The sequence below is a fragment of the Zerene cesonia genome, chromosome Z (genome assembly GCF_012273895.1).
Source record: "Zerene cesonia ecotype Mississippi chromosome Z, Zerene_cesonia_1.1, whole genome shotgun sequence".
NCBI lineage: Eukaryota > Metazoa > Arthropoda > Insecta > Lepidoptera > Pieridae > Zerene > Zerene cesonia.
In genome coordinates, this window is record NC_052122.1 from 9,289,307 (window position 1) to 9,315,929 (window position 26,623).

At 33.0% G+C, this 26,623-nt stretch overlaps 1 protein-coding gene across 1 annotated transcript in view; it reads right to left on the bottom strand.

Moving 5' to 3' along the window:
* Positions 1-17,850, bottom strand: part of LOC119835554 (glutamate receptor 1-like) — a 68,335-nt gene extending 50,485 nt beyond the window's left edge. The window contains exon 1 of the mRNA XM_038360456.1: positions 17,613-17,850. Within this exon, the coding sequence (XP_038216384.1) occupies positions 17,613-17,709 (97 nt within the window). The 5' untranslated portion in view covers positions 17,710-17,850. The remainder of the gene's footprint in view (positions 1-17,612) is intronic.
* Positions 17,851-26,623: the final 8,773 nt, after the last annotated feature.

The window sequence follows — 26,623 nt, forward strand, 5'->3', positions numbered from 1 at the left end:
ACTATCTTAATTTATGATTTTTTATATGATGTAATAGATAATATTTATGTTATATGTAAAATACGTATTTACTTATTTAGTGTATTTCTTATTACATATAATATAATAAAGTTTTGTCAGGTTTTTATAAATTTCGGACAGTGTTACATCGATAGCACAATTAATTTCTAAGAGATACAGTGAATACGTTAACTCATTAAGCTTTTTAGTATGATAATATTTTTTGGTTATTCAATCCTTGTAGATTTTTTTATGATATAGACAGGCAGTTGACTGCAAACAACCTATCTATATATATATATATATATGTAAGCAGTGACGTAGTCTAAGGAAGTGCATGCCTGTCTAGATAGAGCCTATTCACGATCTTTTTGAATCGTCATAATTTTGCTATTTAGGAAACCTTTTATTTAAAAAATACATTGCGCGGTTTTCAGTCAGGCGACTTTCGGCAATTGTTTTCTACAGTTAGAAAGGAAAAACTCTAACGACCTTTAAACGAACTTAATGGCTCTTTCGCTAAGAACCAGTATTTTATTGGACCTAGTTAGTCTTCGTTAGATTTACCAGGTCTAGCAATTGAATTCCTTCCATTCCGTTCCATTATAATTCTCTTTCCGTTCTTATTTGAAGATTTTTCTATTTGTTTTTTTTTTTCAATTGATTTACTGAGGGTTGTATTAAATAAAAAATCGTTTATAACGAATAATATGACTGGCTTAAAATATTTCAACGCTTACATGATCAAAAGTTAGAGGTTGATGAAAATACTGTGAGTCTATGTGTTTTTGTTCTTAAAATAATATGCTATTAAATATATCTAATAGAACAATAAAAACAGACTTCTTGTGTAGGTACATTAAATATTTCTAAAAAAGAATAATTATAAAGCCTGAAGCAATAGTTAGTAATTTTTTACCGTCTGTTAGTCTATTTATGTGGGTGTCCATAACTCAAAAAACTATTGAGCACAGTTTGAAAAAATTTTATTTTATATAGTATAGACTAATATAAACTTTAACATACTTTTTATTTAATAAAATTTAAAAATGAAACTTTCCCTGCATATAAAAGAGAGAAGAAAATAAATTCGTTAATATGTGATAAAATGAGTTACTGAATAGGTCTTTACGAACGAAACATACTTCTGTAATAAGCTTTTATACTGAAATTAATGGTAAACGTATCACGGTGACTGTTCGTCGAAAATCCAAAAGTACAAAATTATGTTATCCATCCAAATACGTATAAATATAAACAACAACTATTCAAATAATTAAGGTTGTGCGTTATTCTATTTACATATTTTCAGTGTATTCATTCCATGAATAAAACTACATCATATTTTATAAAAAACAACGAATACCGTATTAAATAACAATATCTCCATATCATTATCCGTATGATAATTAATACGCACCTTTATTCTATGATAACAACATCGTTATTTGAATAATACATTTAATTGGGGGTGAAATTCATTGAACTAAATATTTCCACTGCGAAACTGAATACAAGCTTTGTAACACAATTAATTCTACATAGTACATTAATGTGGATAGACTTTAATAAATTAGATGATCGTAAACATCAGGCCAACTATTGTCAAATTTAAGAGTATTTACGAATAGAAATTAAAGACTTTTTAACGGATTTTAATCCCGATTTATTCATTATATTACTGTCTGTCGTATGTGACCATGCTCGCTGTAAAGTATTCGAAACGTCGGCTTAATAATAAATCGCGTTTAAAATCCGCTAAAAAGTCTTCAATTTCTAAATGTATAATACTCGCGTAAAATCAAACACAAGAAAATACTAGTATTTACAATGTAGAGGAATTGAAATGATTTTCAACAAATATACAATCCACACTAAGTCAAGTTTCGAAATATAAATACCACAATTAATTATACATGCTGTAGAAGATATCCAAGACTCGCAATGAAAACATTCAACTTTTAAAGTTTCGTAGCGGGTTGAACAAAACATATTTCCTTTTATACTATTTTGTTGACTTTCGCATTCCTTTGTTTAATATAATAGTAGAGAGCGTATTTATATTATAATAGTTTAATATGCATCATACATATGTAATTATTGTATCACAATGTACCTACAATAAGAAAAATTCGAAACAACAAAATAATGCGATATAACGTAACGTAACGTAACGAGGCAAATTTGTTTAATCACCTATGAATAATAATAGTAATAAAGTTTTTTAACTACACTTATATTGATAGAAGTTAATAAATTAACAAAATGATACAACAGGCTGTTATAATACAACCGTCGAAACGGTACAAGACTACTTAATAAAAATATTAATAGTAACGAATAGCCACCTCAGATAAAGAATAATACTTAAAAAATGTTTAATTATGGTTTTACAATAAGAAAATAGTTAATTATAGTATTATGAATTTACGATTCAGTATTTTCTCTTATTAAACGGATTTGTTTGCTCAAGTATCGTACCTGGCACTGGGAGCCTTGTAACTTCATTAAAAGGAGATTAAAAGAAGTTTTCAACACAAAAGTATTGCAGCATGGAGCCTGGGCCGCAATATTATGAAAGATAATACAAGTTGCGATATTACTGCAGTAAGTGTCTACTACTGTTTACGTCTTTTTGTAGGAAGATGGCGATCGCTGTGTTTAATCTTTTGCATAATTCGCAATACTTCTTAGATAAAATTTATGTCGTGAAACGGTTTTAAAACATTTTGTTGTTAGCAGGTAACAATGTTTTGTACAATGGATATATTTGCAAAATTGCGTAATAGAATATATTAAACATTTTTTGGGAGTGTGAGTATTTGAAAAAAATTATGGATTTGACGTGACGACATGGACAAAGCAACGTGATTCAACGTGATTCTTTAGCACTTGTAGTTCAATTAACGATGGAAAATATTATCACGAAGAAATAATATAAGATAAAAATAGTATGTCACACATACAGAGCCAATTAGCCAACCATTTCCCAAACTAAACACCAGATTTAAATTATCATCTTACCTCAATGGAATGCTCGCTAAGTTTGTTTTTATCTTCGCTATGTGAGACGAATACTACGAATGCTAAATTAATTATTTAATAGCTTAGTATGTTTTGAAACAATTTTTGGACAAAAATCTAGGAGTTCTTTATTGTAAAAAACATAAAATAATTTATACTTTTACAGAATTGTAATTAAGAAAATAAATCTTGTATTCTAAATTTTATTGAAACAAATGTTTTAAATCTATTCGAAAAAATAGCAATAAAATCTGAACGGTTTGTAATCAAAATTAACATTTTCTTAACAATATAATCATCAGAGATGTCTCATAACCATAAATCGACCAACATTCATAAAGAACGCTGCAGGTGTATCAAACATCATCAATCTATCATATCAATTCTGCTATTCCATATGAAAATCACCTGTCACATGTTCCGTTGCCCGACTCCGGCCCACAACTAGAGAGCTATCGACATTGGATTGTGCATTATTAGTTTTATACACTCAACGCACCAAACCACTACACACTATAAAACAAAGTCGCTTCCTGCTGTAAATCTAAACTAATAGTATAAAAGAAACTTTTGTAACGTTTTCACGCAAAAACTACTGGACCGATTACAAAAATTCTTTCACCATTAGATAGCTGCAACATCACTTATTGACAGGCTATATAATATGTTCCATGGGCGAAGCCGGGGCGAACAGCTAGTGTTCTATATAAAGACACTGAATATGAAGAGTCGCCAACTATAAACATCATTTAGGACTATTCCTGGATGTCTTCAACTTCAAATTGTCTAATAAACGATAAACATCGACCGAGAACATTTAGAGGATAAAACATGTGAATTTGTGAGTATGTGATGTTATTAACATTGGAAGATTTTTTTGAGATAGATATTCACAATATCTGTGAACAGCAATGCCTGTTCTATTAGGATTTTATCCCGCATCGACTCGGGCGGAGCCGAGATGAGCGTTTAGTACCTATAACCGGGGATTCCTTGCATACTTTCCGTTTCCCTAGTATTTCCGGGATAAAGCTCCGAAGTCCTACATAAAATCCTGATTTAAATTAATTTATTTCGACGAAATACAATTGCTTATTTGAACCACTTGGCTATATTCATAAAAATTGTCGTTTTTTACACAGTATGTTAATTGAAAATAAATATTCCATATCTTTAGATATGCTTCATGCAAATTTACGTAAATTCATGAAAAGCATTCGAAATTTCCTCAACATGAATACATAATTCACTGCTTTTTAGAAAGAAAAGACATTTTAACGGATTTTAAAAGTGATTTATTCATTATATTATTTATCCCGACGTTTTGAACACACACATACACACCAATTGGTCTGGCCGTTCTCGAAATGTTTGCTTAGCAACACATTTCGCGATTCATTTTTATTTTATTTATATATAGTTTGGATAGTCTTGACTGTAGAAAAAAACATATACTATATTAGATGCTCTAATATAACTTAATTATGCCAGTTTATGCTATGCAAAGCCTCATTTATTTAGTTTAATGTTGTTAGAAATCATTAGACTACTTCCTCACACAAAAATAAACCAGTACCATGAGTGCGACCAAACTATTATATAAGGATTATAACCTATGTTTCATCACAGTAGGGCTGCCAGAATACAATTGCAGTGAACACAATGGACGTAAATTTGTCTTAACCGTTTAGTCTCGTTGTGACACCCTGAATAACGTGTTTAAACTTTAAATCTCACTGAGACGGCCTGCGGAGCGCGAACCAACTTACTGCATTTGAGGTATTTGTTCTGAAATTATTATTTTTTTATCATATGCATGTAACTAATACCTATTATAAATGCGAAACTCTGTGTTTGTGCTATTCTTCACGCCTATACCACTTAACCGATTGGATGAAGATTGATACGAAGACAGTATACAAAAAATATCTTTCATTTTAATGTATAATGATAAAAAATATATGATATGTAGTTCATATAATATAATATGATCCGGAACACTGGCATCATTAGGACGAAGGTATATATGGTAGGATGCTCCTTGCGGTAGTTGGCTAGATGCCAGCTCATATGCGAATTCTTCATATAATTGCGTTCTACGTCACATAAATAAGTCCGAAATTTAAATGTAAAACCTTTAATTTGAGGTGTTGATATTTATATAGCTACGTTGATAATACTCGTTAATATCTAGGGAAAAGTATGTAGTGAAAACATACGTTAATCGTTAACATGTTAAACAGTATTTTTAAATAATATTAATATTTGATGACTATACCACATAATAATAAGTACAGATATAGTAATATTTATAAAAGTTTACACGAATAAAAAGGGTTTTGAGTTTGAGTTTGAGACAGTATTACATTGTATTTGAGTTAAGAAATTAAAAACTTTGTAACGTCACGCGAGCACGGTCACGGGGAGACTCCCCGTGACCACACTCGCTGTAAAGTGTTTGAAACGTCGTCTTAATAATATAATGAATAAATCGCGTTTAAAATTTTTAATTTCTAAATGTATAATACTCGCTTAAAATCAAACACAAGAAAATACTATTGTATTTTATTGTGGGAGTCGAGCACGCTTCGGCACGAATTGGGCCAGCTCGCACCGGGGAAGTACCACACCCCCACAGAAAACCGGCGTGAAATAATAGCTTGCTATTGTGTTTCGTACGGTGAGTGGGGGAGCCGGAGGCCTATTTCCTTCTCCTAGCCCTTCCCAGTCCATTCCTTTTTTCCATTCATCAATCCTTTCCTTATCCCTTATCCCTTAAAAGTAGGCAGCGCACTCTCAGAGGTCTGAGCTTCTGCGAATGTTCATGGGCGGTGGTGATCGTTTACCATCAGGCGAACCACCAGCTCAGTTGCTCGTTATGACATAAAAAAAAAAAAAGTTATCAGTTTTACGCAGTTACTTTAATGATTATACAATTCGAAAAATTGTTATGACAAATTAATGTGGTAATAACGCTTAATTAAAGGAGTGGTTTTGCATGTGACTAGGCATCATTGGAAATTCATTTCGGTAAAATTTTGTGGTTGCGTTTTAAAAATTTATCATCTAAAAATTGGTCGTAACGTTTATACGTTGTTTTGACTGAATAACAGAAAATATTGAATATATTTTCAATGTAATTTACTTATTAAACTATGATGAAGATATGATCACTTAAACATAGCATAAAACAACACACTTTTCGTGCGTGTATGCTTTAATATTACGTAACAGATTTTGATGTTTTTTTTTTAATAGATAGAGTGATGCAAGAGGAAGTTTTATATGTATAATATACATTAAATTACTACGACTATATCGTATGCGAAGTCCATAAAAGCTATTAATAAACAAATCCAAAATCCTACTAATATTATAAGTGCGAAAGTTTGTAAGGATGTTTGTACGCTTGTTGCTCTTTCACGCAAAAACTACTGAACTGATTAATATGAAATTTGGTACGTAGACAGCTGGACAACTGGAATAACATATAGGCAACTTTTTATACCGATATTCCTAAGGGATACGGACTTACGCGGGTGGAACCGCGGGGCGCGGCTAGAATAAAATAAATGTATTTCATCAAAATCTGCATGACGCTTAATGCAATTACGACTTATAGATTGAGATCAGTTTCAACACGGCATTCGCAGTGAGCAATAATATTATATACGTGCCTGTATTTCCCCACTAATTCAGTAGTTATTCACTCATCGGATCAGCATAATTTATGCAATAATTTGTCTATAATTTCTGATGTACACAATTGATCATGCTTGCTTTGTGATGAAATAACAATACGGCTAGTAGGGGCTTTCACTTGCTAATTAGTAGAGCTTGTATATAGGTATAATGTGGAGGGACCGTTCTGTTGTGATGCTAGTACGGGGCGTGCTGTTGTTCTAGAGTCTAGCCTCGTTTTTGTTTGCACTAATAAAACATCAGGTGTTATTTTTATAGGTATTAAAATACGCAATTTGTACAGCCAATGTACATTGTGTCAAAAATGTGAAGCAAACGAAATTCCCGTATCATTATTACACGCTTTTTATTAGCTTCACCTGTATGTTTGTATGTTTGTTTGTAATCGACTTCTTTGGGCGCGATTTTGACCCACTTTAAACGGCCAGATTTCGTTCAAACTTTGTAGATTTATTGAGGACCGATGACAATACACTAATTTGATAAAATTATTCCATTTTTCAATTTGCAAAATATGATTTTTGTTAAAGCGTGTTTTTTTAAACTATTATTTATTATTTTTAGTTGAATTGAAACTTGTTATATAATAAAACGATTTTCACAAGTGGCGATGTGATAAATTAAATAATTAATTAAAAAAATATTCATTGAAAAAATGTCTCGCAATACCAGTACATTAGCGTGAGGGACTATAAATAGGTTGACCGGTTGATTTTATCTCGACCCGTTTACAAGCTGGCAGGTGTTAAGAGTTTGTGTTATTAATTTGGTCTCACCACTTATTTAAATTCAGACCTAATTTTTGAGCTCAAGTTGAATGAGTACTGTGCTGAATATCGTTTATTTAAAATACAAACTATTTTCGGTGCTGTTATCAAATAACTGCTTTTACCTTTGCCGTTTGATGTTTGTATATAACAAAATTATTTATTTCAATATGGATCTATAGATGAAATAAAAAAGTTACTGAACGCTGTACTGTGTGAACATGAAATATATAATTATACGAAAAACAGTGGATAGTTTTCCATCCACGTTTTGTCATTTAGTCTGTGAGATTGGTCACACATGTCTAAGAAATAACTGAAACGTAAGCGCAGGGTACAATTTAATTGTATAATGAATTATGATCATCACTAACAAACAGTTAACACGCATCTGTTTGGAAATTGCAGTCTTTGTCTCGTATATTTTGGTTGAATAAATAAAACCAAACTCAACAAACCGTTACCAACTCCTTATGCAAAGTATGAATTTTTTTGGGATAAAAAAAACAGTTATTTCTGTCAAAATAAACAGAACTCTTTCCAATTGTCTAAATAAGACCAAATATAAATGGGACCACATGTGAGGACAAAAGTATCATGAAAATCGGTTCACCTAGTAAAAAGTTATTAGGTAACAAATACAACGAAAATACAGTCAAATGTCCTCCTTTTTTGAAGTCGGTTGAAAATGAAACAATCGGATAACCACGTATCTCAGCGGAGAGAAATCAAAAGCTTAGAAGTCTTCAATATGTCATGTGAAAAAAGTGGAGGGAACTAGGGAAACTGTAGCCACATTATATGGTACATTAATATCACAGCTAACTATTATTTAAATAAATCATAGTAGCTGCAGTCTTTCAAATATGGCTCTCAGAACACCAAAGTATTTGTAAGTATGATACACTGAAAGTTGTACTCTCTCAGGACGAATATCTTCAGCGATGTACGATAACATTTTGTTTCTAGAATATTCCAGCAAAATCGAGTTTTCTCAAAACAACACCGTGAAAAGTTGTAACAACATTTGGATGGAGTTGAGAACACGAGTAGCTAGAAGTTAGCCTCTTTGCTTCATAATATGTAGTATTGCAAAATTGTTTGTTGGCTTCAAGGAATGTACATAATAATTAAATGAATTATTGAGCAACTAAAAACGTTTTCTGCTTCATTGTTCTATTTTTATAAGCGTTAAATTATATAGGAGTAATGTAAATCTTGTAAAAGTTCGGGACGTATTTTCAATAAGGAGAGATAGATGTTGAAATGGAATAAAGCAAAGTGTGAGTGAGGTATATGCAAATTAAAAGTGTAGTGAAGTCCCGTGTCCCCTACTGGGGTATGGGGCAGATGATATTCATCTGTTTAACTGATCAATTTTCCTTATGGATAAGTGGGTGATCAGAGTTCTGCCGGGAATTGAACCCAGGATTCCTCGGTTCTAAGCTCACGGGCTAACCACTGTACCAAGGGGGCTGTCAAGATTCGGGCTGTTGGATCTGTTTTGGGAAATATATGGAGAAAGGCTATGTCAATGGTCGTCATAAAATGCTGCAACAACGACAACGAACGTCTATTTAACATTTAATTTTAGTGATACACGAATATTCTATCATAGAATAACTGCATTGCAACGAAACAAAAATGACAAACAAATACACTTTCGCTTGCATTATGTTCTTAGCTAGGTCGTAAGAGTTGAAAAGCTTTGTTCTTTGACCGTTGCCAATCTGCGCTACTGCAGCTGCTGGATCGAATTAAAATCAATTTATCTGATCTTACGGCTGTTTAAAATCATGCTATGTTAAATAAATGTGGAGCATTAAAAAGCCCCATCATTTGAACTCAAACATTTATAAGATATATTAAAAACAGATATCAAGAAATATAATTCTCCTTTAATTATCAATAGACTGTCACAGCAAATATTTACACAGTAATTCCACGATATCGAGAATATGGGTAAACTCAGATATAACGTTCGCTAATAAACATCTCTTTTCTGCTTCAGTCTCGCGGAAGATTATTTAATGAGCAAGCCTTGATACTCTAAGCACTTTTTAAGACATGCGAAAACCACATAAGAACGCTTATGTTTTCCCTAAGCACAACAATACTCGGTATCCGTGTTATAAGCGTAACTGTTGCATGATTTGAGTAATATCAATAATAATGCAATATTAATTCGTAGAACAAATGTAATGATTTAGTTTAAATATACAGTAATTAGGATACAAACGGAGCCTTATTATTCAGACTCCATTGTCCAAAACAGAAGAAAATAGTATTCTAAGAAAGGCTCTTAAAAATCACGTGAATTTTTGTCCTTTTTTTGTATAATGTTACGGAACCCTTCGTGCGCGATTAAAACTTACACTTAGCTAGGTTTATTTATTTTCGACCGCAAATGAGTTTAAACGACTGGAATGTATATTTCACACTCCGTACAAAACAGGACCCTGTGGCTATGTTCCGCGGAATGAATAAATCATTGTTTTGCCGAGCTTTAGAAAAGGATTTAAAAAAAATATCCATTAAAAAATGCATAAAAGTAAATGTAATAGGGTTGAAGTAATTAAACTTTACTAAAATATTCGTTATAAGGGTATATAATAAATTTCTACATATACGTATATGTAGAAATTTATTGTTTTCTTTTTAATATTACTATATATAAGTAGTTGAATTTTTTCCCTAGGTATGGGAGGCAAATCCTTAAACTATAAGGAATAACGAAAAACTTGGACGGAGTTCACCCCCCGAAGGAACTAAAAATTTTATACTCGGTAAAATAAATAAGAATGTAAACATTAAAAGTATGTAAACAAACAATATATTCATTAAAAATATCTCATTTATAAAGCATTTCAATGCTATAAAAAATAACAATTATGCTAACTGTCGTGCTTCAATAACGCACGTCCCAAGTAAATATACTTTAACTATTTATTTCATAATTTACAGCACCCTTTAAGCCCTGGCCTACCCAATACTCGGCTTATTGTTACTGCACGATTAATTTCGATTGCAGTTGCGAAACAATACTGAATGCGACGATCGGACAATGACCCTTCTCACGGTTTGTCCACTACAATATGTGCAAATAACATCATTTACATATAAAGCTATTAAAATCGAAACGGTCGTACTTTAAATTCATACAGTTTAACTATGATTATCTACAAACATATAGATAAGTATAACATTGTTATATTATGAACGATCAAAGGATTTTCGAGGAGGAAAGGAGGAACAATCAGGAGAACTATTTGAATAGATGGCGTTGGGTGTTCTTTATACATGTAACATAAATTCGAAAGCTATAACAAAAATAACATAAAGCTATAACGAATAACAAAAAATATGTTAAAAAAATATTTATTTCGAAGAGAAGAAGAAATTCGATTGCTGAGGCGGTGACCGAGAGGTTAGCGTTGCCACGGTTCTGCGAAATGACGTGGCTTCTAATCCCGCCTCGTGATTGAATTATTTATATTCTTTAAATTTCTCAATATCATTTTTTATAATCACATATCACATTACTCACAGTAATATACCTATTTTTCATCTTCTATCATTAAAACCGAACTCTCTCTGGACGCAGCATATTAATAAGTTCTAGTATACCCGGAAAAAAAAAACAAAAATTCAAATATTGAAAGAATTGACGAAATTTATCAATTCCTTTTTTCTGATCTAAACAAATAACAAATAAACGCTTCTACTTCATTATATTCGTATACTTATTTTTAAGAAATAAAGGTGTTTATACATTGATCTTAAAAAAGCCGAGTATTAGCGTTCCACCACAATTTCCATCGCGCGTTTGTCATTATTTCTTCATCTTTTTTACTCCTATCATGATCTATTTCGACGAAAAAAACAGATATTGCCCTTCCTGAAGGTTCTTTCTATCTAATTATATTATATTCAGTACTATTTTACGTATACACAAAATATGCTGTCGCCTTTCAGTTGCGTAGTAAATTTCATCACGTCATGATCTGTCAATGTAGGTTGACTCTTATTAATCTATCTCCTGTCATGCTAGACTATAGAATAAATTGCCAATATTCATAGCCAATTGGATGACAAATGGAATGTAAAGATACTAAAGCAACGCATCTCTAGACCGGTTACCATGGTAGCGGGTATACAGTCATCAAGATACATGTCTACGTCCAAATTGTTTTTTTTTCTGTATTATGCCGGATTTCCGTATCCGCGTAAGTCCGCATGAAGATCAATCAGCAATTTTTTCACAGAAAATAAATCCCTATAATATTATTTCGTATTCACATTGTTTGATTTTCAGATTTGTTTGCAAGCACTGTTTTTAGTTTATCAAATTTCTCTTTACTTTTTTTTATTATTATTATGATAAATAAAAAAGGTGAGTTTATAAACAATATTTATATTATATAGTATATGAAAATTTTATAGGTTTTTATTATTTTTAAATTAGCTTAGCCTCAACATTATTTAGAGCTTACGAGCTCTAAATAATGTTGAGGCTGCTGAGGCAAACTGAAAAATAATGTTTTCAATGAATCAAGCTCTTACATCATTCTGACAAATAAATATACAAAATGACGTCTGCTCATATGATCAACACGCTAAGACTATGGTAAAGACCAGAAAACATTTTGTTGAGAACTAAAGCTACTACTCGTAGCAACATTTCTATAAAAACAATCTTTTTATGCTACAGTTGTTAAAGAAGCTGATGGTAGACGACCACAACTGCCCATGGAAATTTGCCAGCTTTGTAGGAGTGGGTTTTCTTTTTCTCTGAAAATATTGACAAGAGGAACAAAGAAAAAGAATGGAAAGGTAAGGAAGAGGACGTGGACCTTTGGCTCCGCCACTTTTCGTACGAAACACAATAGCATTGACATGTTACTATTTCACGCTAATCTTTTGTGAGCGTGGTACGTTCCCCGGCACGAGCTGGCCCATTTCGTGCAAACTGTATTTTACAATTGCAAAAGCACCGTATATAATTAACTTAACAGGAACTACGTTGCACGTACCGCTGTCGAAGCACTCCATAAACAATGTTTGACAAAAGCCACAGAATCGCAAGTTTAGGTGGCGGATTGAGTAGAACATTCCACAAGACCGACTCGATCCAGTCGACTGCAGCCTTTGTTCTCACGCAAGCCACCACTTGCTATACTATTGGACATTACACGTTCGAATGGATAGCTATTATCTTAAAAAGGTCCGCCGTTTTCGCATTGTCAGCGCGACCGGTTTATTGCGATGGAAAATATTTTTTGTACAACTATTTAAACGATCGATCGCTGTGTTAAAATGGCTTTCGCGTAAAAGACATGACCGCGCACGAAAATTGTATATTTATTAGCTACACTGTGTTTTTAGTTGATAATTTAATAAATAAATAAGCATGCTTCGAATAAATATTCATCAGTACCAATGTACATTTTTAAAAATTATTATTATTGACTTCTTCATGTGATTCCGAACTTGTAGGGGAAAGAAAGGAAACATTCATACGATTAATGAATTAATGAATATTATTGTATATATTATATATTTATATTCACAAACATGAAAAATCTTGTAAATATTTACGATTTCGCCGCGAATGTATCCTCTACCGCATCCCTTTCTTTTGTAATCCTAATCTTCAAAAATATCTCAATACCAGTTATCCCCTCTTCCCGATTCTCGTTAATAAAAGCCCCTTAGGCCGGAATTTTAAGTAGGAAACAGAAGGATTTGCGAAATGAAAAATATCCCGCCCATTAATAACCGGCTATAGAATGTTTTATAATATTCAAAAAAGAGGTGTATTATAATATGGAGTCTACAGGAAAATCTGCATAATAAAATGTGAATTACTCACTATTATATACTACAGTATTATGTAGCTACAGCTACATACTTCAGATATGCAATCTTCAGAATGCTAGAAATGCTATTGATTAAATAATAACTATTATTAAATTTCTGTTTTCTAGCATAAATGTGAATATGAATGTATGAAAAAAATTATGAATAGAAAAATCGTCCGTGAGACGAGATTCGCATTTTATAAACAATTTTATGGTATAAATTTAAAAAGTTTTGACTTAATAAAGACCACGTTGCATTGATACAATATTGTCATCCTTGAAATAATGTTTTATATGTTAATGACGACATATGTTAATGATCTCATTAGAAAAAAAATGGTTGCCTGTAAAGTCGGTTTTACGGGCAAAGATTTTACGTGACAACGTCTTTTTCTCGGTAGAATATTTATTGATATGAATATTATTAAATTGCACAATAGGAACAAAGAATTGAATGAAAATAAGAATCGCACAAATTTTAACTATAGAAAATATATTTTGTTTACTAAAAAGACAGAGACAGAGACACAAGCACGCGCCGATTCAATGCGCCTAATTCTCTAGTGCTGCGCGCGCGGCGGACCGATCATAGTTCGGTGACTCATCGTAACGTTACCGGGCGTTACACTTTTTCATAAGTGCCTCCGAGCCGCAACCTAATTTAAGACGTTGTCACGTCAAAATATAGAATCGGAAAAGTAGAAGGCATTCGTCTGCTGTTGGAATCACGGATAGCCGAGAGGTTGACGTCGCTGTTAACTAATTTCATGTGAGTGTAATTTAATATTTTAATTTTTACTGAACCATGTATTGAAGCAAACTATAAGAAAATACATTAACAACACTAGGTACTCTTTTATTAATTTATTTACTTGATGTTAAGTAATCAACAGCTTTGTCATGATGTCGGTATAAATGATATTTAACATGACAGTTGAGGAAACCGACTATTGAAATTTCATAAGAACTCGAGCGAGTTGCAGTTATATGCTATATAAATTCTACAATACTTGCTAACAATAACAAATTAATTTTAATATGTACTAGCAGACCTGTTTTCACTAGCTTGCAGCACTTGTATTCTAGATTAAAACATCTCGTCAATTACACATAAATGTCTATTGTATAGAATAGTGATATAGATCACTGAGCAATAAATTACTTTTTTTTTGCTTGATATAATTTAAATTAAATTCTATATACATGTGAAAACATAAACAGAAATAAATAAAAATAACAAATAACAATTTTTTTTTCTACCGACTTCAAAAAAGGAGGTTATCAATTCAACTGTGTTTTTCTTTTGTTGTGTCATTAAATATGTTGCCTCTTGACTTTGTACTGGGGGAAACCATTCATATATTTTTTATTTACTTGACAGCTGGTGCCAACCATGTGGTATTTAAATTTGATCCACTGACTATTTGAAGACTTTTTAGATTATTGCTTAAATTTTTTTTTAAGCATTATGAGTAATAATTGTCAGCATATCGATTGCGGTGATGTTGATGTTTATACTCCGTGAAATGCAAAACGGATTAACTTGAAATTGCTTTAGTACAAGCCACGAACTGTTATGTTTCCAATAAAAACAGAACGAATAAAATCGGACCGCGCTTTATTGAGTTACGACGAAGTACTTTTACCCCCTCTCCCAATAATGTCGGAGTAATAAGAAATAAAAATTGAAAAACTACCAAGTTGCATATAAAATCGTTCAGAAATTGCTGCTTGATAAGCACGTAACATACATTCATATGGACAAGACAGAAACAGACAGAGAGACATACAGATATACTTTTCTTGAGTGCCGAATTGATTGTATAATTGTCATCGGAATATCTACAGTATGTACAGAATTAGTCTTTTTAGTTTTTACATTTTATGTTTAATGCTTCGACAACAATAAATTTTCCCGTATCCTTTTCCTTGCCCTTCCCGAACGAAAGACGGAAAGCGTCTTCCTTACCAACTTTTCCTTCTTTACCGTCCTCAATCCTTTCCTTATCCCCTACCCCTTAAAAGTGAGTAACGCACGTGCAGAAGCCCTACCTTTGTGAAAGTTCATTTTACTTACCATCAAGCGAGCCCCCAGCTCGGTTGCCCGCTCTACGACTCAAAAAATAATGTATATTTTATCAATAATCACACTAATACCATAAATGTGAAAGTTTGTTTTTTTGGATGATTGTCTGTCAATCACGCTGAACCTACTGAGCGGATTCTGATTAAATTCTGCATACCGTACAGGCTGACTTGGATGATAGGATACTTTTTATCCTGATTAAATGCTTCCTTGGATATAACAGGAATCTTGATATCCGGGCGGAGCCGGGACGAGCGTCTAGAGCTAAATAAAGTGTCTTGTCTCTCTTTTACGTTACAAGGGACACAATTTGAATGCTTGAGACGTTAAATTAATTATAGACAATTTTTATCTCTGTAAAAACATCTCATTCCCTCGGGAAGATACATTGTGATGACCAATTGATTTATTTACAAATTCCAATAGATGGTGCTATACATGTGATAAGTATGACAACTTTTAATGTCCTTTGATCACGCGAGCGAAACCGCGGGTGACAACTAGCTCTTATGCCAAATTCTGTTTTTTTGTATGTCTTTCTTTTACATCGCAATGGTGAGATTTTCTAATAATTATGCTTTTTGTATCTGGAGATAGTGAAGAAGCTAGAGAGTGGCATAGTCCAACTCATAGACAATAGACATAGCTCAGACGAAGCCGAGACAAAAATAAAAATAAACCTTTAACTATTTACCCCATAATAAGGAACGCTTTATTCGCATACTATTAACTATTTATTATTTATTATTACAAACCGATTTAAACGAAAAACTCAACATATTACATATTCAACTTCAAATAACCAAAATTGTATGTGGTAGTCGAGCACGCTTCGGCACGAATTGGGCCAGCTCGCACCGGGGAAGTACCACACCCCCACAGAAGACCGGCGTGAAATAGCATTCTGCTGTGTTTCGTTCCGTGAATGGGGGAGCCGGAGGCCCACATCCTTTTCCCAGCCTTTTCCAGTCCTTTCCTTTAATCCTCTCGAAAATCCTTTCTTATTCCCTCCCCAATTCAAAGTCGGCAATCCATTTGTAGAGGCGTAACGTCTGCTGAATGGACCTTATGTCTCTCCAAATGTCCATGGAGCGCTTACCATCAGGCGACCCACCAGCTCAATTGCCGACTGTGACATAAAAAAAAAACCGCAACACAAATTCATAACTATAGAAATCTATCTGAATAATTAGCAGCTTCGAGGTCTCAACAGCCATAATAACAATAACAATAAACAATAATTTATTTATAAAAAAATATCGTAAAATATCGATTAAAAACCCTTGCAAAAAAATAAAACGTTACTTCATAAACCAACTTCGTATAAAAAACAACAGAACATACTATTTTAATATATTAAGATTCGAATCCTATCCTGATATACCACGGTTATTGTAAGCTATTAATAAAATTAAGGTTTATTAAAACACACTGTGTTATAACATTAGTATAATTAATACTGTTATGAGCAAATAATATCGCATAACATTGTTAAGCAGTTAAAAGTGACTGCACAAAAAACCACAGCTGAGCTTTGATAAACATATTGTCGACTTGTACCATATGTAAAGGCGTTGATTGCCTAACCGCGCTATTTTATATTCATTTATAAGAAATTTCATTAAAACCTAAAATGGATACAAATCTTTTTATTCTTGTATTGTAGGTTTTTTTTCTTAATAAACGGCGAGGCTTTTAATTTTTCGTACATAAACGTAAAACTCCAATTTGTTTTATTGGTAAAACAATAAATCTTAATTCAGCTCCAACATTGCAAAAATCCTAAATCTCGGATACTTATATCGTAATATTACTCCACATCTGAAAAATATTTTCGTCAAAGCACATTCCGTCGTCGTAAGCAGAGCTTAGACGAAGAGTGTGCGAAAGAGACAGTCGCTTGAAGAAAGAAAGAGAAAATCGATATATTTTCGCACGTCCAAAAGCTTGGTTAACAAAGTGAGAGGGAACGTAAACAATAATATATATCACTTTATAAAACCAAAACGAAAACATTAAGCAAACCTCGAGCATACATTAATATTCGACTGCCTTGTTATTATTATCACTAGAAGCACTGATATTGTTAAACAAAAGAAAAAATACTCTTCACAAAAACATTATTACACAAGCGTGTATTTAAAAGAGATAAAAGTGCTCACAAAAACTTACCAACAGCGATTTTCTCGACAGGAAAAGACTGCCCCGATACACCAAGGAGATACAACAATGAGCCGGCGAACAGGATCACGAGACGAATTTTAAACATTTTTCTATCGAATATACTTTAAACTAGCGTTGAAGTTATTGACGAGCCATCACATGACATAAATGTCTGTTAAACGCGCGGTTAAAGTTGATTATATGTCAAAAGTGATGAAATAAAGTGTCGGGCTGTTGCGTGCAAACCTGTGACTTAGGGCCAACTGATGGCAAACGCCGGTGGCGTGGGGCGCGGGGGCGGCGCCCCTCTGCCTCTCCTACATTGGGAAATTCTCTCTCCAAATAGTATCAACTTTAACCGCAATCTCTTAACTTCGCTATTGAAAGCATGTCACATAATAACTAAATGAACAAAACTACGCTCCGGATTGCGTGTTTTAAAAGAAAATGTAACTTGAGATGCTGTAGACAATTTCTGAAACTTTTGTTCCTTCGATAGACTTTTATTTTATTTTGCTATTATAATATATTCTAATATTAATACTTATAATAAATAACACACTATGTATGTGTCTGTAGCAAGAAATATCGAGAGCAGATTTCAAACTAGTTTGTCTCTTATCTAGTTGGTATAGGGAAAATTCGTTTCTTACCAGAAACTTCTAAAAATAATAAGCACATGGATGTTGCGCGCGTCGTCGCTGATCAAAAGGGTCGCCTCCCGCCCCCGCCCCTGATCCCTCGCATTATAGCCAAGTTTCAGCTGAACCTTGAAAGCGTCCGCGACCATGTGAAGCTTAGTACCATTCAATATTACTAAAAATATTGTATCACAAATGGGTTACGATGTGTTTATTATTCTATACAGCGGAGGAAAGACATGAGCATTTACGGCCTTACGAATAAATGGATGATAAATGTTTAAGTATTACCTAAGAAAAGACAAAAATATAAATAATGTAGGTAATATTTGTTTCATATATTATAATATTAAATGCAGTGCAATAAACAAACGGTTGAAATAACAAAACGGTTGAAAAAACACATACAATACATAAATACACTTTTACATAATAAATTCAGCACAATTAAAGATTTTCAAATATGATGCGGTCGTGGTGAAAAAAAAATATTATAGTTATGCATAATAATATAATATAATAGTTCTAATGGTATTGTAGTTGGTTATGTTAATAAGGTTATGCCAAATCTCTTATGTTACGTAGCTAGTTGAGTACATCTAACTATACATAATGAGTTGTGAAAGAATACTTTATTTGATTTTTTTTTCGTTTGCTAGTTTCGTATTCACTGACTATTTCTTATTTATTTGGCAGCGAAACCACGTGCAAAGCTAGCATAATCGATTGTTGATTAATAGTACTAGAAGTGTAGTCATTAAGTAAGCGTAAGTAGAGCAAATACTTCCCATTCTTGCTCTTATTGCAGGGAAGTACTCAATGCTTCGATAAAGAAAACGCAAATCCATCCATTAAGGAAGTATTGTTTGCTATGATAACATAGCACATACACTTAGCATAAGGTTAGTATATCTCTAATACAGCTACGAAATCTTGCAGTTCGGCAATTAATCGTCGAACAATAAAATCCTTTGCATAGCCGAATATAAAGGTATCTAAAAGCTTAAAATCTTAAAGCGATTGACAATCCATCTGTTTAAACCGGCGCTCAAAGGGAAAATAAAAAGATATTTCCATTGCAAATTCGGCTTAGTTTGATTTCGTTCGCTACCTTTCCTTAACGTGGCGTTGCCAAAGACGGTTGAAATTAGCCTTGTTGAGCGTCGAATGGAAACGAAATTCCTAAGGTATTAAATGTGACGCTCTCTATGGCCTACACTGACAAACAAGTCAAAACAGTTTTACAGTTAGCAAGCTATTTTTATTAACAGACGCGTCAAGATCATTCTATCATTGGAAACAATAAATTAATCTAATTACCCCACTAATGTCACTTTCAAAATTACTGTTACTACTATTATCGAAATGAAAGGATGACATATGTGAGCCAAAATATACTAGTACATTTTGGCTCCCATATGTGACCTTGGCTTTATGTCCGATCCGTAAAGTCAATACCAATTGACTCCTTGTGTTTGACAGTAATGCTACCTTTGCGTCGCAGTGCCAACTTCGAATACTACCAAATTAAATGTATAATGCCGTCGTGGCTTGCCATTGTGATGAGCATAGAAGTGGTTAGCACCTCAAGATTGCACCAGCTATCTAATTATTAATATAGTAAAAGATGATTAGGGGATTACCAAAAGATTGTTATGCGAGGAATCGAGAAGCTCTCGCTAAGCTCTTCAGTGTGAGGTAATTATGGCGAATCCCATCAAAGTTGATTATTAGCGATATTACGTGTATTACGTTTGCACGTAAGATCATTTTAGAGCTTTTTGCTTAATTACAAGGTACTCATCGTACCTACTAGTAGTGATTAGTACCTACACATTAGTTATTAAAAATTCAATTACAAACTATACCTACTCTTGTTCTTGTTTTGATAATATATTTTGTCACCTCTTACACAATATATTTATTCGAATATTGAAATATACATTTGGTATAGATAAATAAAACAATAAACTAATGCACTTATAGTATTCTATTAATATATGTTCTTCGTAAATATAGCTCCTAAACTACATACACATTACAATATCAAATTTAACAACAACACTTCTAATTATTTTAGAACCATGAATTAATTTGGAACAAAATTCGTAACATTTTCCATCAAAGCAAATATCACATATCAAAATATAAAAGCGTCAATATAAATAACAAATTAAAAACGAACAAAGACAAATACAAAGTATCTATGATGTACCTTTGTATTAGATACATACTGAAAATGCCACTCATTAAACGCAAAAGTAACCACGGTTGTTTACGATCGTGTTTCAATAATAATTAGATCAGGACTATAACCACGTCGTGTTAATGTGATTCGTATTCAGACGATTTGCTGCGAGAAAGGGACGACATATACAGTACACGTAGCGCTATCCCTATCTCACACGTTAAAAAGTCTGCTATTGAAACAGAGAAAGGTATTGAAGCACCAGGTTTATGGAAAACCTAGCATCAAACGTAAAGAAACAAGTGAATAGATTTGACATGCACATGACGTTTTTCCAATACTATGGATCGAGCGTTCTTGATTTTTCATTCTTCTCTTGTTTTGCTTTTTCTTTCCTACTAGTTCTTGTTATAGCTATATTGTATTTTTTATATAGGGAAAAACTAAAAGGTTTTCTCTTACAAGTTGAAAAGTCAGTCAACTAATCTAGACTAATGCTTATCTCCGCTAATATGTTCAAATACATTATTACATCCTGCAAGACTGGAGAGGTCGTAAAATATAAAAGCAATAAATGTCAGGCGCAAACCGGCAAGTTGTACAAAATAAAAGTTGGTGAGCGGATGCGACGGCCACACTCAAGTGGCCATTCAGCGTTTTTCTATAATATTTAGTTCTGTGTGTTGGTGCACACTTTTAAATGGTTCAATGTTCTTCAAGCACATTTGAATATACGTCAAAAGCATTTCGGTTGTTCGGTGTATAAATGATGGTGAAATTTACTCGTACCTACTATATGATACCTTCATAGCTTTACAAGCTAGAAAACTATCGTAGCATTTATTCAAATACATACAACAATATGATACAATTGGATAATGTATAAAGAAACTAACTCTGTGTCAGAAAGTATTGGCTATAATGTCACATAACTTTTGTTTCTGTTTAAATATTTTATCAACTAAAACTATTTCTACATTTACTCTGTGATCGGCTATTTTATTATTGTTTCTCTTTGCATATTTCAGGGGTACGAAGAAGGAGAATAAGAAGATATCAGGTCTTTTGGAAGGTTTATGTCCAAAATGTTCAACATACAGAGGCCCTTTAGAAAATTTTAATGTATTGTGGGAAAGCCGTAGCCTCTCCTTGACTTTACTATAGAGATGAAGCCCTGAGAAGTCCCTGGACAATGTACGAGTTTTATTTATTTATTTTGTCAACCAACATTTGTTTACAGTGATTCTTAAGTATAATTATAATATATTATAACAAATATTCTTCCGAAAAAGTAACAAATAATTAAAGATTAACACAGCATGCACAAATTGAACAGAGCTGTAACTTAAATTAGTAGAATACATGCATAATATTATTAAAAACACTTTAATTATAATCTGGTAAATATGATTTACGTTTTTGATTTTTGAGCTTATTGGATGTATGGGAGAAGACGTCAATTTTATCGCTGTATTTATTTACAATTTTTGGGAGCCTGCGTAATGGGGAATTGGCCCCGGAGACGGATTTGCGGGGAGAAGGAGTTAATGGGGTTATTTTAAAGCGGGTTACCTAGCCGGGACATGAATGATGTTATTGTTAGCAATTTGGGCAGTCAATTTTTTTATTAAAACATTAAGAGATGAAAAGTAGATCAATAATGTCTCTTCGGTCTTCGAGTGAATACATATTAAAGTTAGAGAGGCGATCTTTATATGAGTTAAGTGCTTTATTTCATGTTCCATGTTAGTGTATTCAATTCCATAAAAATCTCTTTTGGATGCATTTTAGACGCAAGATATGTGTGGCATAGTGTGATCTTCAGACGGTAGAGCAATATTCCAGAATACTGCGCACGAGGCTGTTAAATAATGTAATTTTAGTTTTATCATTTCTAAATCCTTCAGAGTTTGTCATAATGAATCCTAGCATCATAGAGGTGCGAGCAGTGATGTTATCTATGTGCTGTAAGTATGTTAGTTTGTTATCCATTAAAACACCCAACCCAGTTTTGTAAAGTTTGGGAATTAAATATCTGGACTAGGCGGTGTTCAATGATTTGACATGCCATTCCCGTCGATGGACTTGCAAATCAGTTACCAGTGATGATAACAAGGTCGCTACACCAGCTGAACAACCAGCGGTGTGGTGAGGTTGCGGCACAGGTTACAAAGGCAAACCAGAAGCAGGGGAAGCAAACCGCGTGATTGTCCACTCCAAGCTATCACCAAGACAGTCCAGAGGACAAGGATCTCCCCCGGGATAAATAAGGACCGCGGGGTGCTATTCCCCATCACCTCACCACGAGGTGCCCTGCGTTCTTATGAATGTTACAAATATATTATATAAATTTCGTATCAACATAATATAAACATCTAAATTTTTAATTAAAATGGAATAATTAATGACATTAAGAGTAACCCTGTATCATTTATCATCCTTTACTTTCACATTATTTACATTATATTTTATGTAATAATAAAGTGTTACCTACTATCATTGTCCATAGATAGTAGCCTGTATAAATGGTTAAGATCTGAACGAATACCAAAACAGTTAATTGATTAAATTGCTGCGGATCGTGCGCTCTTGACTGAATTTAAAGGTAGAGATGAAGGCATTTGCACAAACATTTAATTTCAAAGGAACAGAAAAGGAGGAGAGAAATTTGATGGAATCACTTTATACAATGCGATGTACAGTTATAGAGTTCTTTGAACGCTAAACAGCGGTTACAATGAGATGCTTAATTTTATGAATCGTTAATAATAAGACTCCGCTGTTGAATTGAAACGTATTTAATAATTTTTCAACTGTCTTCTGAAAAAGGAGGGGTTAACAATGGTGTGTTTAATATTTGTATTTTTATAATTCTATTTTTGTTTAAAAGCTTACCTACTATATGATTCCATTTAAATTTGGTCTAGTTCTAACAATTTGGTAGCGAGTTAGTTTTTGTTAATAATAATTATTGTAATATCTTATTTGATTTCTCAATCGTTTTATTTACGATATCTATAAAATACTGCAATTGAAGTCATTGGTTATTGCATTCTTTGAAATCATTTATTATTATTATATATCACAACGATATGGATAAAATAGAAAGATTTGAAGAAAATTGTATTTTTCAAAATTTACGATCTTTTCAGATTTAAATCATCACATTTTCTTAGGTTCCCTACTGACATAATATATGTGCGTATGCTATAATTTTACCGTCACAAATATTTGATCATACATATTTTGAAACGTCCTACATTAATTTAAAATGTTATGATAATTTTACTCGAAATTACTTCGATTTAATTAGGGAAAAATACTAGAAAAACGTGATATACATAGAAGCGTAAGAAAGTCCAGTTATCTCTAAAATAAGTGCGAAATAAATCGCCGCATTCCATCCAAGGTTTCCAGGGTCACGAGACTTCACCACACTAGTTAACATTTGTAGACTTTTGCCAACGATAGTTAATATTGTAAAGGCGACTTTATTTATGCGGATGCTCACGTATGAATAGGGAGCGCTGGAGGCAAAACATTGCATAGTCGTATCAATTGCTTGTGTGGAAACGCCTCTAGCGTTAAGATGAGTTCATTACACATTCAGATTCCCATTATTTGAGCCGCCGAACACTTGCAGGAAAAGTTACAGTTTAAGATTGATTTCAGAGGGAACGAGTGAAAGTTTTCGAGTTTGTGTTTGAATAAAATATTTGGTTAATGCGAACTCTCATATAGATACATCATAGCGTGGATACATCGGTTGCACCAGGTCGTTTGTGATACATCTTATGGAATAACTATTTTGATAATTCCACGTTTGACTAATAGAATATCGTTTTAGGATTAACTGTTAATCATATTATAGCATTAATTGGAAGGGTATCTATTAATTGCTTTTCTAACGTTTACCTAATAATATGTAATATAACCGAATAGAAGAACGGTTATTCTATTAGAAAAACAGCTAAATGTAACTAATCAACGATGGCACGAATGTTTTTTTATTTTTATTTATAGATAAAGAAAATGTTTAGTTACATTTGGTGCATATTTTAAGAGTTCCGTAACCAAAGGATGAAAGAAATCGTATTGCCAAGATTCCAATATTGCCTGTCTGTATCTCAAAAACATTCATATCTAGACTGTTGAAATTTCACTTAATATGATGAATGTCTGTTCGCATAGCGAATCGGAAACACGCTTCAATAATAGAAACACATCATATCTTTGTGAAAGGCAAACAGCAAATGAGATTTTTATAGATATTGAAGAGCCTTTGTTAGTGGACCGGTTTTAACTCGTTCCATTTGTTAACAGCCTCACCTGGTATATATGGCTGAAGGCGATTTTTTTTAACCGACTTAAGAAAAGAAAAGGTAGTAGCTGGGGATCAGTGCTAGTTTCATCAAAATCGCTTCAACAGTTTTAGATATAGAGGGTTAATAAATACTCCTAGTGTTCACAAGGAAAACAGCGTCGCAAAGGCTGACGCGCCTAACTAAAAACTGTTTAATCGCTGAGGTCGGATTAATTTTGTAAATTATCTTGTTTCATAAAAACTATTATGGAATTGCATCACAATGTAAAATTAGCTTAAATTTTTGTGAAAAACATTTTTTTTCAATATCCTGTCCATTCACACCAAAATGATGTTTGTTATGTAAAATTGTATACAAATTGAGCCTAGATTAAACTGTGTAGGTCTGTCAAGTACATGTAATTGTTGTCAGATCTTTTTATTAAAATAATTTCTATTAAATTAAATTATGTTAAACATTTTCGTAAGTAGCAAATATTAACTATGTGTTTGAATCGAATGAAATTTGATAGGTTTATTAGAGCAATGAAACGTGTATGACTTGCTTAATATATTTGTTAATATACTATAAACCATTAATTTTAATGGTAAATTATGCAATTAACAATAGACTATGTGTGAAGTTTATTCCAGTTTATATCAAAATACAAAAGTTTGTCGTTATATTAGCAGCCCATTTTTACGCAACGCACCCTAATAATAATAATAATACGGGCTCGTTTTCTGCAACTCAACGTCAAGCGCCTATTTTGCGTGAAAGAAAAGGAGGGAGGTAGCCAGTCAAAGCTTGAACCATCCCAGCTCCTCCATGAAGCTAAGCAGCTTGTGTGGGCTGCTAAAAACCTCAGGGAGGGATCTAGGACAACCCAAATGCCTTGCCCTGTACTCCGCAACCGCCGTGCATTCCATGATCATGTGGGCTGCCGTTTCTTCAGTCGTCATGCACGCTCTACATAACGGACTGTCAGTAATCCCTAAGTTAAAGAGATGCTTGTTAAAGGGACCATGACCTGTAAGGGTAATTGTACGTAATTGTAATCTTCGCAGGTTTAAAAGTCGTCTAGCAAGTCTAGAATCTACGAATGGTAAGGCTTCTCGTGCCTGCTTTCATCCATCCATTCATCTTCCTGTGAGCAACGCACCCTATCAAACGATCGAATGTTCTAGAATAAACCTCATTGAGTTAGGACTAGCCCTTGCAAGACACGCACCGTTCTCTAATATACGATACCATTGCAAGTATTAACGGCAAGCTACTCTTTTTTAACTTATCGCATTTGGAATTTCGTAGTGCTAGTTCTCAGTGCAGTCATTCTGTAAACAGACTAACTGAAGAAACTGCAGTTAACTGTTAAAAGTAAAAAAATCAAGAGAACAAAGCTTCTCTAGTCTTTGCGATGGAACGCTACTTAGAAAGTAATAATTTGAAGTGAAAGTATATTACATAGTACATAGATGCTGTAGCGACACATGTCCTTTTTATATTTTATATTATTTTATGTTACGTTATCAGTTTCGTCGGAGACTAACTAGTATGCGGGTTATAGGCTAAGTAGCCGTCTTACAAAATTTTAAATGATTGTTGAAATATTCAGGGGATTAGCGATGGACTTGTAAAAATTGGTAAAAGTTAAGTTTGGTATAATTAACTTCGCTAATATTAATGTATATATTTATATATAACGTAAAAACCACGTGATTATTGCGATTAATAAAAATTTACTGTTATGAAGCGCCATAGCTACTTTGCAAAATATTTATTTTAACAACTTTTGAAAGCGAAACTAAGATCAGCATACGTTTCACAAAAATTTGCTTCAACGGTATCTTTCAATACAAATACAAGCTTGACAACGAGTCAAAGCAT